Source organism: Anabrus simplex, chromosome 3, assembly GCF_040414725.1.
Source record: "Anabrus simplex isolate iqAnaSimp1 chromosome 3, ASM4041472v1, whole genome shotgun sequence".
NCBI lineage: Eukaryota > Metazoa > Arthropoda > Insecta > Orthoptera > Tettigoniidae > Anabrus > Anabrus simplex.
In genome coordinates this window covers 79,409,316-79,427,260 of record NC_090267.1, presented here as the reverse complement: position 1 = coordinate 79,427,260, position 17,945 = coordinate 79,409,316, and the positions used below count along the sequence as shown (strand labels likewise).

The window sequence follows — 17,945 nt, the reverse complement described above, 5'->3', positions numbered from 1 at the left end:
TTTTGACACTTCTTTCCAATACATGTGTGGGTAGTTGGTTTCCAGAGTGTTAAGAGTTATGTCTTTTGAGAGTGGTGCCACTGACAGTGGACATCTGGATTGATGAAATATAAAAATATTATCCGCAGTTATTGCAACTGTTTAACTAAATTACAACCAAGGTATTGAAATTGATAGATCTGTTAACATAATACAATAGGCCTGTTATCTGGCATCAGTCTCCTTACAGTGACAGGTTTATGAAGGATTTCCTGTTGTGACAGCTACCAAGATATTAAGCGGTTCTCTTTTGGAATCTTTGTTCCCTCCTTTCACTAATTGCAGGCAGGAGCCAGTTAGGCGTGGTTCAGATTTATGGACTCCAGGCACTTCATATTGTACCGTACCCAGGGCTAATAACCCTCTAGGATGATGCCTCCATTCCTGATTAAACTTCCGACTAACTCAGGTTTGGGCAGAGAAGTGGGTTGATTGTCGAAGGGTAAGTCTAAATGTTGAAGTTTATCACTTAACTGTAAGTATATTGTAGCGTTGCTTCGAGACAATGCGTACACAATAATAATAATAAAAATAATAATATAATATATAATAATTTTGTGTGGCTATTTCTAACAGAGTGCAGCCCTTGTAAGGCAGACCCTCCGATGAGGGTGGGCGGCATCTGCCATGTGTAGGTAACTGCGTGTTATTGTGGTGGAGGATAGTGTTATTTGTGATGTGTGAGTTGCAGGGATGTTGGGGACAGCACAAACACCCAGCCCCCGGGCCATTGGAATTAACCAATGAAGGTTAAAATCCCCGACCTGGCCGGGAATCGAACCTGGGACCCTCTGAACCGAAGGCCAGTACGCTGACCATTCAGCCAACGAGTCAGACATAAAAATAATAATAATAAATGTTGACATAAAATGTGGATAAAGAGATAGTAAAATGATGCAGAGCCGGTGATTACACATCAGAGCATGGAAACGTAACGGATAACTTTCAATACTCAAAATTAAATCATATACAAGGGAACACTTATAGGCGTAATAATGACAACTAAGACAGGATTGTGGAACGTGCAGGGGCGCTATGAGGTCCATGGGAAGGTATGACGTTATGGGGAAGAAAAGACTTACAATAAACACCCTCTAGCTCAACTATATTAAAAATAACAAATAAATTTTTACAAAAGGCAAGTTAAATTACATAGGAACTGATGCTTAACTCGACGACTGATACAGGTTGGCTAACCAAAACGAAAACATAATCAGGTTATGTGAAATCTTTAGTAAAACCAAGTTATATGTATGTAGAATTACACAAGGCTTGACAATTAAAGTGCAGGTATAACACTTGAAGTTACAACCTACGGGAATCTAGGGCAAACTCGGACATGTTAAAACCAAACTTTAAAAATTATATTAAGCGAGAAAATACCGAAATGCAAAAGGAGTTTAATTAAATCAAACAAAATCAGAAAACATTGAAATGGCAATGGAAATGGCGCTTACCAAAAAGGAGGTAGGGTCCCCGGAGGGGAAAACCTCGAGCACAACTGCACTCGCTACGGCGGTCAGATGGAAATGACGCCGAACACACGCATCATTTTCCCAAAGCCGGCAAGAAGACCGGAAATGGGCCGATCACAGTTAACCAATAAGAAACAATTTCTACTAGATTCTCGTTTGCTAATACAATTGCATGACCATATATGGTCATTTCCTGGCCTACTGATTCAAGAGGGATTACATCACCTGTTTCAACATCGGTAACCACGCGTGCAATATAGGATGCTTCAAAATAAATCACCTTACAAAATTTTACATTAGATTACAATTTTGACATACAGAATTACATAACATTTATATACAAAAAAATCACTGTTTACATCTTGCAATGTTCATGCCGGTACTGTTCAATATTTCTTGATGTTTCCTAATTTTAAAAAAATTACGAACATGTTCCAATTACATTTAAAAAAAATATTCCAGCCGAGTCCAGATTTCTTATTTCTTCGTTTCTCAAAATACAAAATATTACCAAAAAAAATGAAATTCTGTTGTCCTTTCTTGATGACAAAAATGCAATACTGCTGTTCTTTCTTGATAATACACCTGCCACATATATGACAGGAATAATGGAGGTTTATCTCGAATGAGGAACAATAATATGGGGTAAGACGAGTTTATTCCATAAAATGACCCCGAATCATACTATCACAAATGAAATTCAAATAATAAAAGGAGTATGAAATTATCACAGAGATGAAGTTGAAAAGAAAATGGACAACAAACGTTAAGTACGTAAACAATTAAATGCAAAAATGAAAGTTCAAACACAAAATTAAAAACTTGTGAACTTCAGAATGACTTCACATTATTGTCCAATGTTCATGTTCATATTTGTATTCGTATGGAGTAGCACATTTTTAAGTATCACCATAGTACGGATTGAAATTCAGGGAAGTTGCCGCAAAAGTTACCGTTAAACGAAAATTAAGACGCAATGGGACATGATATGAACTACAAAAAATACTAGTGGCATTTCCCTATGCTATATTTACAATAATCACAACATAATTAAAATATCTCAAATATTTACATTGAATTAGGAAAGGGGAAAACTTATATACTACACTGACTCTACGTGAAACGCGGTTCACCAAAGGATCTAGTAAGAACTAGATTGACCACAAACATTCACTCAGCACTTGGGCTGTTCCCCATTAAACAACAAGACAACATATCAAAACAACATGAAATTACACAATACACCATCCTGTAAAAGAAAAAAAATGATATACTTCAATAACACATGGAAAGCAATGGGCAACATTGCGTTCTTCTGCTGCATTTGCACACCGGTCCGTGCCTTCATCTGTCACATATTTCCTGCTTTGCTGTGGGCTGAAAAGAAATGTTAAAACTCAATACTGCTCTGAGGACTTGGTCACTGTTCCAGCAAGATTGTGTTACGGAAACGACATCTCATTTCGCACTGCTACGTAAACACGGCTGATAAGTAAATTAGTAAGGCGAGCTCGTATTTCCACAACTGCTCGGAAATTCACACACAATCGTACTCCTTGCCAGCATGCTATTATAATTCAACACACACATCATATTCACTGGCCTGACATTAATTTCCCATCAATTCAGATTCTCAGTCTCTCAGAATACCATCACAGGCGATTGCACACAATTCTTATCACATCATCAGGCATGCAATCAGCCTGCATAATCAACTTCATAGATCAGCATGCATTAAGTTCTCTTGTATATCTTACTGTACAATCTCATCAGCCTTTGTCATTATAAATCAGGTTTCGATTCCCTCTCAAATCATTGTACGAAACAGTTTCCAACCCACATTGGAAGAATCTTTCTTATTCAACATTGCATATACAGCTCCACATGTCACAGCTCCTGAAATAACATGCGTCATGCAACGTATCTGTTACTAATCTTTCTAAGTGGAAAAATGGAATTTACTCTCAACGCCGCAAGTATTTAACTCGGAAAGTGGATGATCTTGGCAATCTAATCCTCCTATCTCTAACATACAAAAATATCGGAATAACCCTAAGCTAAGTAACATGCATAAATCACCAATAAAACAAAATAAATCCTAACATCTCCCTCAGTATCCCATCTAACTAATCGTAAAGTAAAAGAAAAGTAGAGAAATCGTGCGATCCCCTCCTATCCATATTTACATCAGCACAAATGTAAAACACATGCCGTCTGGCAAAAATTACATTAAAGAAAATTCCTACACTAAGCTTCGCTAGTATTAATCATAATTCATATAACATGCCATGTATGTATTTATTATTTATTTACATATTTTACGCCCACATTGGAGCACTGAAATCAATACATGTGAGTTAATTTCTTCTTTTTCTTCTCCCAGAACTTTCCCATCCTCTCCAACCTGGAAGCCCTTTGTGTGTCCGATATAGTATATTGTTTCCGTTCAACTTTTTTTAGTTTGAGACTTATGCTTTTGTTAATGAATATTGAATTTTCACGACCGCATTGTAATCGAAATGGACTTTCAACCTATTAGGTCGTGTTACGTACACTTAGTACGTGTTGAAGAGGGAGGCTGTGGGTTCGGATCCCACTGGTGTCTGGTTGGCCATTTTTGTTCTGTACTTAACATCTCTTCAACACATACTAAGTGTACGTAACACGACCTAATAGGTTGAAAGTCCGTTTCGATTATGCTTTTGTTCTTCAAAATCCTCTTCTCTTTTCTGTCTTTGATTTGTTGCCGAGTTATACCCAATTCTTCCAAATCATCCTGAACTTCTTTGAACCAATTATTATTGATTTTATTCTTCAAAAAGTAATCGAATAGTTGTTTCAATATCCTGGTGTCTGATAATCTTGATGTTAGGAAAAACTTAAAACGGTCCACCTTTTCAATACAAAAATGTTATATTTATTTATAACATGTATTTGCACTTGGAACTAGTTTCGACGCTGTGTTTGCGTCATCATCAGCCAAAATGTGGGAAATACTTCCCAGACCTAACAATCAACAGGCACCCCTCTTCGTTCACATATAGTATCTATAGAAAGCCCACTCAAACGGCCACTACTATAAGAAATGACTCACTACACCCCCAAACACACAAAGCGGCTACATATAATAGCTTAGTAGACCGAGCATTCAAAATTCCGATGTCAAGAAAAAACTTAAATAAAGAATTGAACACCATTCGCTCTATAGCAAAATTCAATGGATATAATGAATCCTTTATTGAAAGAATAATCAATAAATTCAGACACCGCCCAAAAACCACCCTAATAAAAGACAATACTAGCACTGCCACGTTTTCCACATTTACCTTCAATAAAGAAATTTACAACGTCACTAACGTTTTTAAAAAACACAACGTTAAAATAGCCTTTCGTACTAACAACAGAAGCACAGAGATCCTACTCAACTCTTCGTCAATAAATAAAAGTAGTCCTTTTTCTAAATCAGGTGTATATAGGTTTTCTTGCCAAGACTGCAAAAGTTCTTACCTAGGGCAAACAGGACGCAGCTTTAAAATCAGATATGCAGAACATGTCAATGCCATAAAACACAACCGTTTTTCCGCGGTCGGCCTACATATAAAAGAATTTAAGCACAACTTTACTGAAATAAATCAAGATCTTGAGGTATTAGATATTCTAAACAAAGGTTCTTTCCTAGACGTCACTGAAAACCTCTATATTCATTTAGACCAATATTTCAATCCCAACCTAAACTTAAATGATATCTCAGAGAAACCAAAGATCCTATTCGACTTTCTCATTGAATTTTTCAAAAACATGAATATCCCGAAAAACAGATCTGTCTTTCAGATTATGCATAATACTTTGTCACGCCACACACTTTCACCTCATCACACTCCATACTTCCCCCCCTTCCACTCCTCCTCCCCTACCGCTCCGCCCCTCTCCCCTCCTAATCCAACAACGGCCGCTGCCCAGACCTAAACTATCCAACACGCTCTGTTCCTCTTCATCTCGCGCCATAGCTTTACCGCCTCATGTCCCGCAATAAACATCATAGAAACCTGCCCCCACCCTACACGTAACGCTGCAACAATAGTCCACAAATACTGGCACAGTCAACCTCCACACTCTCAACAAAGATTCCTTAATACCTATTTTATATTCTTGTCGAGCTGAATACCGGACCTGTGAAGATTACAAGATTATATTGTGCATCTACAGAATGGTGTGTTAATGAAGCTATGTAATATAGAGAGAAACTTTCAATACAATACAATACAATCAGCCATTTCAATCATTAAAATGATGTGGCCTCTTTAAGTCGTGGGTATAGGTAGGCCTTCAACAGTCTTCTCCAAGTAGAACGGTCTTGGGCAGATCTCATCCAAGTGGTACCAGCGATCTTCTTGATATCTTTGTCCCATCTGTCCGGTGGTCTTCCTCTAGGCCTTCGATGTTCTCTCGGACTCCACTCCAGCACTAGTTTTGTCCATCTATCATCATTTCTTCGTGCAACATGGCCAGCCCACTGCCATTTTAAGGAGCGTACTCTCTCTAAGATGTCTTTAACCTTTGTAACAGACCGGATGTCATCAGCTCTTTTCCTATCTTTCTTTGTATAGCCTAGCATTGACCTTTCCATGGCTCTCTGCGCGGTCCGAAGTTTCCCTTTTGTGAATTCGTTCAGAGTCCAAGTCTCACAGCCATAAGTCAGCACAGGAAGGATGCATTGGTCAAATACTGTTTTCTTCAGATTTGCTGGCATTTTTGATCTTAATACTGAAGAATTCCTTCCAAATGCTTGCCATCCGAGCTTGATGCGCCTATAGATTTCTGGTCTTATATCACCTGTCATATTTATAATCTGGCCAAGGTAGATGTAATCACTGACCTCTTCTAATGGCATGTTCTTAATATTCACATTTCCAGCTTGAACCCATTCGTTGGACATAACTTTTGTTTTGGAAAGGTTTATGCTTAGGCCAATCAACTGACATTCTAATGCAAGATCTGTAATTAAGGTCTGGAGCTCTTCGAAGTCGTTTGCCAGTAAAGCAATATCATCTGCAAATCTCAAGTTATTTAGCCTTTTCCCATTAATTCTAATTCCCTTTTCTTCCCAGCTCAGCTTAGACATAGCCATCTCTAGGACCGCTGAGAATAGTTTCGGGGAGATGGGATCACCTTGTTTGACACCTCTGTTGATGGGGAATTCTGGGGTTGATTTACCGATATTAACGAAAGCTGAAGAAGTCTCATAGATATTGTTGAGCACTTGGATGTAAGCTGCTTCCACTCCTTGCTCATGTAAAGCTTGCATGACAGCTGTATGGCTGACAGAGTCAAATGCCTTTTCAAAATCAACAAAGGCAATGCAGAGAGGCAAATGATATTCATTTGCTCTGCTTATCACATCTCTGCACAGTATTTAAAATACAATTTACCGTTGGTCTTTTATAGCTATTGTTGAGAATTAAGGAGAATTTCCTGTTGTGTATGTTTATCAGGAACTCAAGGGAGACTTCATTAATTAGTCAGAACATAGAAAGAATGATGAACTCTTCTCAGAAGAACTCTTAAGGTTTCACCTTACTTTTTCCTACCTGCTGGCTCTTTAGAAATATGTGCGCGTGCGTCTTGTATTCAGGAATCATTCAAGGCAAATATTTTCGCACTGCAAGTTGTGTGATTAAACTTATTTTTAATATGTATAATTTTGGCTTACTCAACGATGCATTTGTTTCTACATTCGTCCCTGCTTTTATCTCCTCGTAAGATGTGTATTGTTTAATGTAACACCTTGTGTAAAAATTGGGTTAAATGAAGGAGTTATATTATATTCAAGATCATGCTTTCACGTCTCTGCACAATATTTAAAAATGAAATTTACCGTGGTCTTTATAGCTATTGTTGAAAGTGAAGGAGGATTTCCTGTTGTGCATGTTTATCAAGAACTCAAGGGAGACTTCATTAGTTAGTCGGAACATAAAAAATGATGAACTCTTCTCAGAAGAACTCTTAAGGTTTCACATTACTTTTTCCTGCCTGCTGGCTCTTCAGAAATGTATGCGCGTGTGTTTTGTATTCATGAATCATTCAAGACGAATATTTTCGCACTACAAGATGTGTGGTTAAGGTTATTTTTAATATGTATAACTTTCCCTGTTTTCATCTCCTTGTAAGATGTGTATTGTTTAATTTCCTGTTGTGTATGTTTATCAGGAACTCAAGGGAGACTTCATTAGTTAGTCAGATCATAGAAAGTATGATGATCTCTTCTCAGAAGAACTCTTAAGGTTTCACCTTACTTTTTCCTGCCTGCTGGCTCTTTAGAAGTGTGTGCGCGCGCGTTTTGTATTCAGGAATCATTCAAGGCAAATATTTTTGCACTGCAAGTTATGTGGTTAAGCTTATTTTTAATATGTATAACTTGCCTTCTCAACGATGCATGCGTTTCTACATTCGTCCCTGTTTTCATCTCCTCGAAAGATATGTATTATTTAATGCAACACCTTGTATTAAAAAACCGGGTTATATGAAGGAGTTATATCATGTTCAAAATCATGCTTTCACGTCTCTGCACAATATTTAAAATAAAACTTTACCGTTGGTCTTTAGAGCTATTGTTGAGAGTGAAGGAGAATTTCCTGTTATGTATGTTTATCAGGAACTCAAGGGAGACTTCATTAGTTAGTCGGAACATAGAAAAAATTAGGAACTCTTCTCAGAAGAACTCTTAAGGTTTCACTTTACTTTGTCCTGCCTGCTGGCTCTCCAGAAATGTCTGCGCGTGTGTTTTTTTATATTCAGGAATCATTCAAGAAGAACACTTTCGCACTGCAAGATATGTGGTTAAGGTTATTTTAATATGTATAACTTTTGTTTTCTCAACGATTCATTTGTTTCTATATTCGTCCCTGTTTTTGTCTCCTTATAAGATGCGTATTGTTTAATGTAACGCCTTGTGTAATATAAATGCCTACATCTTGCCTATTTCCCACATTTTGGCTGATGATGACGCAAACACAGCGTCGAAACTAGTTCCAAGTGCAAATACATGTTATAAATAAATATAACATTTTTGTATTGAAAAGGTGGACCTTTAAGTTTTTCCTAACATCCTTTCTCAGTTCAATATGGACAAAATGAAATTCCTATGTTTAAATGATAATCTTGATACGTGACAGAAAAGGGAAATTCTTCTTTTAGGCATTGTCGATATTATTGATTCACATTCACGATAGACAATGTTGTTAGGCAACAATCTCCACTGTCCATCAATTTGGTGTTTTTTATTAAGAATTGTTCTAAGAATTCTTCTCTCAGTTTTCTGTAATTTGTCTGTTGTAGATTTTACATTTAATTTGAATAAAGTTTCACTAGCATACGTTGCCTCTGGTTTAACTATGGAATTAGTGTTTCAGCTTAGCGTTTATCGAAAGAGATTTTTTTTTTAATAGGATGGCCAGGTAAGTCTTTGTGCTTGTTTAAATTTAGTTGTTCTATGTTCTATTGCTTCTTTTTCATTTGTGTTCCATATTGTTATTTCCCCAAGATATTTGAATTTCTGAACAATTTTAATCTATTTATTACTGTTCAGTTGAATAACTGGTGAATCAACTTTAAAAGTTTGCATCATTTCTGTTTTTTTCAAATGAAATTTGTAATCCCATTTTTTTAGCTATAATTTCTAGTTGTTCAATTTGAAATTTAGCCTCTTCTATTGTATTTGCAAGTAATGCTAAATCGTCCGCAAAAGCAAGGCTGTTGAGTTTAATATTTCTACCAATCTTGATAGTCGGTTGGCATTTCTTGTTCCATTCACGCATAACCTTCTCCAATGCACAATTAAATAACAATGGTGAAAGTCCGTCTCCTTGTCGAAGTCCAGTTCTTATAGCGAATGATTCTGATAATTCACCTCTAAATTTAACTTTTGCCTTCGTATTTTTAAAAGTCATACTAATGAGGTTAACAAGTTTTTAGTGTAAGCCAAATTCTTTAAGGCTTTTTAATAATGATTCACGATGAATACTGTCATATGCTTTTTTTAAAATATACTTCGAACTCTTTGGTGCTTCATTATCCATTTTAAACTAATGACTTGATCTGGACAGCTTCTACCTGGTCAAAATCCTCCCTGATATTCTCCCAAGTTCTTGGTCGAGTTGTTCTTCGATTCTTGTGTATATAATCTTGGATAAAATCTTGTATGTAATATCAAGCAAGGATATCCCCGATAATTATTTGGATCGGAGCGATCGCCTTTCTTATGCAGCGGGTGGATTATCGCTGTATTCCATTCCTTGGGAAGCTTCTCCGTGTTCCAAATATCAGTGATGTATTTATGTAGGTTTTGAATAGTCTGATCATTAGCATTCTTCCATATTTCTGCTACTATTTGATTCTCTCCTGCTGCTTTGTAGTTTTTAATTTAAAAACATGTCTTATCTTTGGCAACTCCCTGGACATCAGCAGCGGTTCACATCCACGCTCCGGTATTGCGTTACTCCATCTTCAACACGTATTTAACACATGGAAACAATCTTCTTTTTTCTAAGGGCGGTGCCATCTTCTTGATGAAAGTTCCTGTACACTGCAACACACAAGACTTCAAGTAAATACCTCTTCACCGCTATATGTACACGTGCCGAATAAACCCTTGTCAGCTGTGAATTAAGCCAACATTAATCTAACAGAACAAACACACGTAAAATTCACAACACAAATGTTTAGGGTTTAATACAGTTATTTAAAGCGGCTCACAGTTCGATACGAAAGTCCTTCGCAATACACGGCCGACCCGAAAGTACAGTGCTGATGAGCGTCTCTCCTTCAATCACCAGTCTGCGGCTGTCATTACCGTCTATTATTTTAAAATAAGAATTTGCGACATATCGCAATTGGCAATTTATCACTGCACCAGTTTACTTAGCACTCATCACAAATGCACTGTTTTTGGTCGAAAAGACCTTACACTGTTAGATGTCTGCCCACATGGCAACATTCGCGCACAGATATAAGAGCAGTATAGAACGATGTTCACTTCACGGCAACTCACACAATCAGAATGATGCTCCCAATGATTGGGACGCTTAAGAAGCTTAGCTAACACCATTGTAGCTAGGGGATTCCCGTATATTCAAAGAATCAACCAATCGGCGTGCTTGTTATTCACAATGGCTTTGATATTAATTAAAATTAACATTAAACACACTCCTGATGACTTAATAATGACTCAGATAATTGCTATCACGTATTCCTTATTACCACAAACCTGCTACGCCTCATGATACTCCCACATGGCACTTCCAGGTGGCGGATAGGGGGGTCCTAACCGGCTTGCCGGCAGACTTGAGGGAAATAAAATACCTCTCGCGGACCAAACACACAACCCCCTGTGGGTGGGGGACGCCGACGAAGAATTCACCCACGGTATCCCCTGCCTGTCGTAAGTGGCGACTAAAAGGGGCGACCAAGGGATGATTGTCTTGGAACCATGAAACTACTTGTGATTAGTACCACCACACGGAGATCATGGGTCGCTTTTACTTGCGCGTAGTACCATTATATTAGGTACCAAATAGGTTTGTTATTAGTAGCACACAGGAGCACCGTGCGGTCAGTTTTTGCAGTGCCTGTGATTAGTACCACCATATGAGCAGGACCCTGAGATGATAGCTACCATGGTTCTGCCTTGCCTGTGATTAGTACCCACTATATGAGGAACACCACAGGAGAGTGGAAGGTCCCTGTGGTTAGTACTCTTATGTGATGAACATCATAGGTTTGCGTTGCCTGTAAATGGCACCGCAAATTGAGAAAAACATAGGTATGTATTATATGTCAAATTTCATAACCTCTGAGTAGTACAATAATGTGTGGAATACCGCAAGTCTCTGCTACTTTTGATTAGTACTGCAACAGGACAAATACCATGGTTCTACTTTCCTAGCGATCAATACCGTTATGAGAGGCCGATAACTTGGATTTTGGACCCCCTTTAGACTGCAAGCATCATCGTTTGTGTTATGCTATAGCAGCAGTCCCTTGGTCAGTAATCCTATTCTTTTACGTCAGTTTGTGTGAATGTAAAGCATTGCGGGTCGCATCCACTGATTGTTTTAAATTCATGTCCATTCATTCTTAGTTCTCACGCTTTGTTTTCTGGTCAGTGGAGAATTTGAGACTTGTAATTTGTCATTCCATTTCGTCTCATTTCGTACCATTAGGGGTCGATGACCTCTATGTTAGGCCCCTTTAAACAACAGTCATCATCATCGTCATATTCCTTATTATTCCTCACTCTCAGACCTGTGGAAATCCATCAACTAACAGAACTGACTCCTGTATAGCGATGTATTCTTCACACAGATATCCATCTTGTTCAACCTGGGATTTTAATTCTGCGCGGTCCAGTATTCATATTAGCCACACCCTCGCTTCCTAATTGGCTAAATGCTCCTCGTAGCCAATGAATTCTACACGTGCCGAGATGTGCTAACTCCTGGTAACGATGAACATTTCCCATGGTCGCAAGCAAGCATCGCGCAACATACAGCGACTTTGTCTCCATGGACTTCCGGTCTCAACTGTTCTGCAATCTGCTACTTTTCCAATGCCTAATTGAAATCCATCTCGATATAATTATTTAATATGGCAAATATATATCTGATTGTCTCTTATGGGCCGTCAGGATACGGCTCCATATATCGCCATTTTCCCATACCATTGTCAAGGGTCGCTTCACCACAAGCAAAAATAAAGGCATGAAATGTATGAAAGACTGACTTCTCGAGATAAACCTGAGTATACCTAAGTGAAAATCAATAAACATCATTATTTGGAAATCATCTGCACTACCATACAGTTTGTATCCACCAAGGCACTAACTTTGCGAATATCCATGCAGGGCTCTACCTGTATGGCAGTCGACTGGGAGGATATGGCAAATGCCTTGAGAACAGCACCTGTCATGATTCATGGTGCCAACTGTGGAATTTGTAATAAGTATGGGAGTTATTTATTTATCGTATGATGTGCACAGATAGATTATATAAATAAAGTATACAATATATACACAATATATACAAGCAGAAGCCTATAGTTCCAAATCAAGTCCATTGATCCATTTCAAGGCCTCCTCAGTTGCGTTGTGTATGTTCTCCAAAGGACCTTGAAATGCTCTCTGTGGACACTAGGCAATTACGTGGTGGATGGTCTGTGAGGTAGCTCCACAATCACACCCAGAAGACTTCTGCCAGCCCCATTTATAAAGAGTATAGCCACATCTTCCTTGATTGACTCTTATCCTGTTTAGAGTCCTCCATTGACGTCTGGGTAGATGAAATCTGGGAGGTTGAACATGAGGTAGAGTCACAAGATGTTGATTGGGAACAGAAGACTGCTGCCATTGGTGTAACCAGGCGTTTGTGATGGAGAACCCAGATTCTTCCAGTGAAAGTGCAGTGCGCCAGGGTGGAGATCTAGACTTAAGTCGTGGAGGGGCAGGTTGAGTAATATCCTGGTGAACGGGGAGGTTGGAGTCCTGGTTGGTCTTCTTCCACAGTTTTAGAAGAGCTTCAGACCTTCTTAAGCAAGGCGGTGGAATATTACTGAGTGTAGGCAGCCAGGCCACGTTTGTAGAGCGAATACAACCAGTTATAATGCGCATTGCTTGATTTAGTTGAGCATCAATCTTCGCAGTATGAGCACTGTTCAGCCAAGTTGAAGCGCAGTATTCGGCAACTGAATAGCAAAGAGGTAGAGCAGTAGATCTCAACACTTGGTTGTTTGCGCCCCAGGATGTGCCGGCTAATTTTTGAAGAATATTATTCCGACTTTTAATCTTGGCGGCTGTGTTGTTAATATGATGTTTATATGTTAGGGATCTGTTTAATGTGACACCTAAATATTTTGGGAAGGGATGAGCGTTGCTTTACGTCCGTAGGTGAAACCTTAAATTACCCTACACGTGTCCCCCAGGTGGTGCTAAGAAAGCAACGGCGAAGAGATGCGATCGAACTGTCTGAAAAGACCTCTCGGTCATAATGCGTAGAGTAATGAAGAAATTGGTCCTTATCAGGACCCGGAAGCCTATAGCCGAAAAATCGGACCTTCAATTCGAATATGCTATCTTAACATCGAAGGCATCAGCAGAACAAAATGCAAGTATGGGAGTGTTTGTAGGAGACTCAATGAATGGAAGGTTAAGTTCCAGGAGTTCAATCTCAAGATAAGCGAACTCAAAACAGTAGTGATGGCAATAAACAGAGAGGGACGACCAGCGAACATCATGCCAGGAAACCATCCACTAGAAAGTATGGAAAGCTTTACAAACCTCGGCAGTGTAATATCTCGAGATACACTAGCCACAAAGGAGGTGGCAAATAAAGTGCACAAGAGCTCTCACTTTTACCAGCAAGTACGAACTCTCCTCTGGGATCCCAAAGTACCGACAAAATCAAAGCTGGTGATGTTCAGTCAGTACTTCATACCATCTTAACCTATGATATTGAAACCTGCACCCTCACTAAGAAAGACTCATCAAGGTTGCAGGCATCTGAGATGAGTCCCTTAGGTCCACAATTCAAAAAACCAAACTGGTCAAGTTGAGGAATGATGTGGTTAGGAAGAAAGCTGGGATTGTTACATCATTGTAAGATCAGATCAGCATGTTCAGACTGAGGTGGTTTGGGCATGTAATGAGGATGGAGCCAACAGGGACAGCATACGGTATGTTAACTTGGAGCGACATGTGGCAGGGAAACGGATGGTGGGAAGACTAAGAACCCACTGGATGGACATTGCAGATCGGGAAAGGACACTGGAGGACATCATTAACAACAGATCGTATTTCATTAAGACAGAATGGAAGAGGCTCTGCAACAGTACCCGGGAAACTGGAACTATAAAATGATTATGATTATGATGATTATGATTAGAATATGGAAATGGACATGCCAGTGTGGAGTTCTGAACTGAATACCACAGAATAACTCTGGGATGAATTTGAATGCTGTGGGGCTGCCTGGCCGAAGCGGTAAAGGCGTGCTCAGTTCGCCCGGAAGGGCGTGTGTTTGAATCCCCGTCAGGAAGTTGTAAAATTTAAGAAACGAGATTTCCACTTCCAGAGGTGCACATAGCCCTGAGGTTCACTCAGCCTACCGCAGAAATGAGTACCGGGTTAATTCCTGGGGGCAAAGGCGGCCGGGCATAAAGCTAACCACTCTACCCCATCTAGTGCCGAGGTTACGGATAGTGGAAGCCTTTACCTTCCACCCCTCAAGGTCCTTCATGGCCTGTACGGAGATGACTTTGCTTTTTTGCTTCAAATTACAAATTGCTCTGGCTTCAGCTCTTCAAAGCGAAAGAGTTACCATACCTTCAGAAATATTCACACACATGGTAGAAATTTAGAAAAGGCAAACAGTAGGCCCTCCTCTTATTCATGTCTGCAGGGGGGGGAATCTGTCATAGGGACAGTCTGATTACAGATTCAGGTTGGTGTCTAAATATTTTTGATTGGATAGTGTATGTCTGAATATCACGTTTACTTTTGTCATTTCTCATGATAGCATGAGTGTTGATATAGCCTATTGCAAAATGGAATGCAATGAATGCATTTAAGAAATATTATAATGGGTTTACTGGTTGAAAATATATTGTGTGAATTTGAGTTTATCTTACAGTGTTATTGGTGAGTTTCTGTCTTCTGGAAAGACTCTGTTTCAACTTGAGTGTTCACAATTGCAGGCTCCCTTGCTGGACGGGCCTTATACCTCAACGAGAAATTGTCTCGAGGTCTTTCGCTGACGTCAGACTCGAGCGGGAAGCAAAATCGTGAACAGAGGCTCAATCCGGCAGCAGCTCGCCTGCACAACACCAAGAGAGGTAGGCAGTGTCTGTCTTTATTTTTATCTTAGTTTTGGGTAAGTCACGCAATTTCCAGTATGGAGTAGAAACATTAAGCACAGAGAGGGCTAGCTAGTAACATTAGTGGTACTGGTAGTAGTAAGTATAATGCCTGCCTTGTAGTACATTTGATTTTAGAAAATAATTCAATACAAAGCAGTGTCATAAAAGTTGAGTCTGCCTGATCACCTTTACATAAGAAAGGTGCCATATTGATGTTTTTGCTTATTGTGGTTATTGATATATGCAGCAGAGACCTGGACACTTACAAAAATACAGGAGAGAAATTTCCAGGCCAGCAAGATGACCTTTTTTAAGAATGATCATGGCTTGGATGCGTGAAGAGAATTTAAAAGAAGAGAAGATGCCTGGGAAGATGCTTGAGATGGGAATGTAAGGAAGAAGACCAAGAGGAAGATAAAAGGACAAATAATAATAATAATAATAATAATAATAATGGCGCGTGGCCTCCGGAGAGGCCTGCTGCAGGTCTTTCAATTTGATGCTATATAGGTGACCTGCGTGTCTATGAGGATGGGACCCTACCTAAGATGAATTCTAATACTGAAGACGGCACAAACATCCAGCCCCCAAGCCATAGAAATTAACTTATGAATGTTCCGGTTGGGAATCAAACCCGGGACCTCCTGGACCAAAGGCTATCATGCTAACCATTTAGCCATGGATCCGGACGAGGGACAGATGACTGAAAGGAATTGAGGAATAGGTGAAGAAAATGGGTGAGTGCTGGACCAGTGTGATAACAGAGATGATAAAGACAGATTATGATGGATCCATCCAGTGACTGAAAGCTGTGCAAGATGTTGGTAAGAAAGACAAGAAAGTACAAAGTAAGAAATGAGAATGGCAGGAAGGAAATCGGGGGAGAATAAGCTTTCTGACTGGATGGAGAGAAATAAACTGAGATGGTTTGGACGTGTTATGAAGATGGAAGAAGAAAAGTTACCAAAGTGGATGTTGGAGGCAAAGATTAAAGGATGGAGAACAAGAGGTAGATCCAGAGCAAGATGGTTGGACTCGATGAAGTACAAAGAATCTGGATTGGAATACAGTTGAGGAGCAGCAGTGATGGTTGGATAGAAGAAAATGGAAAGATGGCATTTACATCCCAACCCAGCCAGAGCTGCTTCTTCATACATCATATCTAGTCCCCCAGATGTTAGCAGTCACTACAACGTATGCTCCTCGATCTTGTGCCAGGTGAAAAAGTTGCTAGGTATTGTGGGTGAACATAAGTTCTTCAATGTCATTTAGCCATGACTTATTCCTGCATCCAAGTCCATGATAACCCTCAATTATTCCTCTGTAAGATAAGCTGTAAAAGATGGCATTTGTTTTCTCACGTAATAGGGCCAAAATATTCTTCCAACATTTTATCAATTTTAATAAATTTTGTTCAGTTCTTGCACCTTGTAATACGTTAATATTTGAAATTGTTTGGGTCCATAAGATACAGCTGAGCTGGGAAAAAAAGAATTGGTTTCAGCAGTTGGTGTTAAAGAATTGATAAAGGATCACCTCAACAGTTGTGCAGACAATCATTCTGAACGCCTGTCTCTCAAAACCAATTTGAGAGCCCACTGCTTTAGCAAATATCAGAAAGAAAATTTATAAGTATTGATGTACATTTCAAACTTTGACCAAGCAATCCTCTTAGTACTCATAGGAATGAATCCTCTAATTGCTGGGATATCCAGAAGCAGAGCGTTAGGGGATCACGTGTAGGGTACTTTAAGGTTAAACCTACGGACGTGAAGCAATGGCAACCTCATCTTAGAAGACACTGGCACTGGAAAAAAAAAAAAGAATGGCTTAAATGCTGTGAAAATTTTCTCCGGCCAATACATCAGGATTGCTCACATCAACGCCTCCGGTTAAAATCAAGGAAACTATCATGAGTAACAGGTGAGAGACTGATCCAAGAAGAATTTAACCTTCAGTGGTAGGTTCTGGCAGACCTCCTGTGCCAGAAAAGTGAGATTTTTTCAGAGGAAATTATTTAATTTTAGGAAGCAAGGATTGAGTAACAATTATTATGGGAACACATTCACATATTATTCAAAGTTAATAAAAACTTACTTTACACTCTATTTACACTTCTTTTACAGTAGGCCTGTGACATTGTTTCATAAAAATCAGTGTTTTGAGAATACTGTCCTTTTTATTTCAGGCTTTTGTATTATTCCCCTCAACAACACTAATGCAATAAACTGCTGAATTTCATAATAGTTTTTTTTTCCAAAACTGTGCCCTTGTATGCGGATATTTATTTACAAGTTTTCAATGCACTTTTAGCATACACATTTTTTTCGGTCACTATCAAATTTACAACTTCATCCATTAGAAACAGTTCAAAACAATCGCACTCACCTCTGGTAATCATCCAACCCTCACACCAGGATTTCCCGTAAATGGGATTATATTAGGGCGCGCACTATCCCCAGGCTTACACTTTTTCCACACAAATGTACGTTCAACATCTCCTATCACCTTAGGTTCTGACGTAATATC

At 39.1% G+C, this 17,945-nt stretch overlaps 1 protein-coding gene across 3 annotated transcripts in view; it reads left to right on the top strand.

The window, feature by feature from the left end:
• LOC136865988 (coiled-coil domain-containing protein 28A) overlaps positions 1–17,945 on the top strand; it is a 113,133-nt gene that overhangs the window by 53,035 nt on the left and 42,153 nt on the right. For all 3 annotated transcript variants that reach the window (XM_067142585.2, XM_067142584.2, XM_068226583.1), the window contains exon 4: positions 15,255–15,392. In XM_067142585.2, coding sequence (XP_066998686.1) covers positions 15,255–15,392 — 138 coding nt within the window. The remainder of the gene's footprint in view (positions 1–15,254; positions 15,393–17,945) is intronic.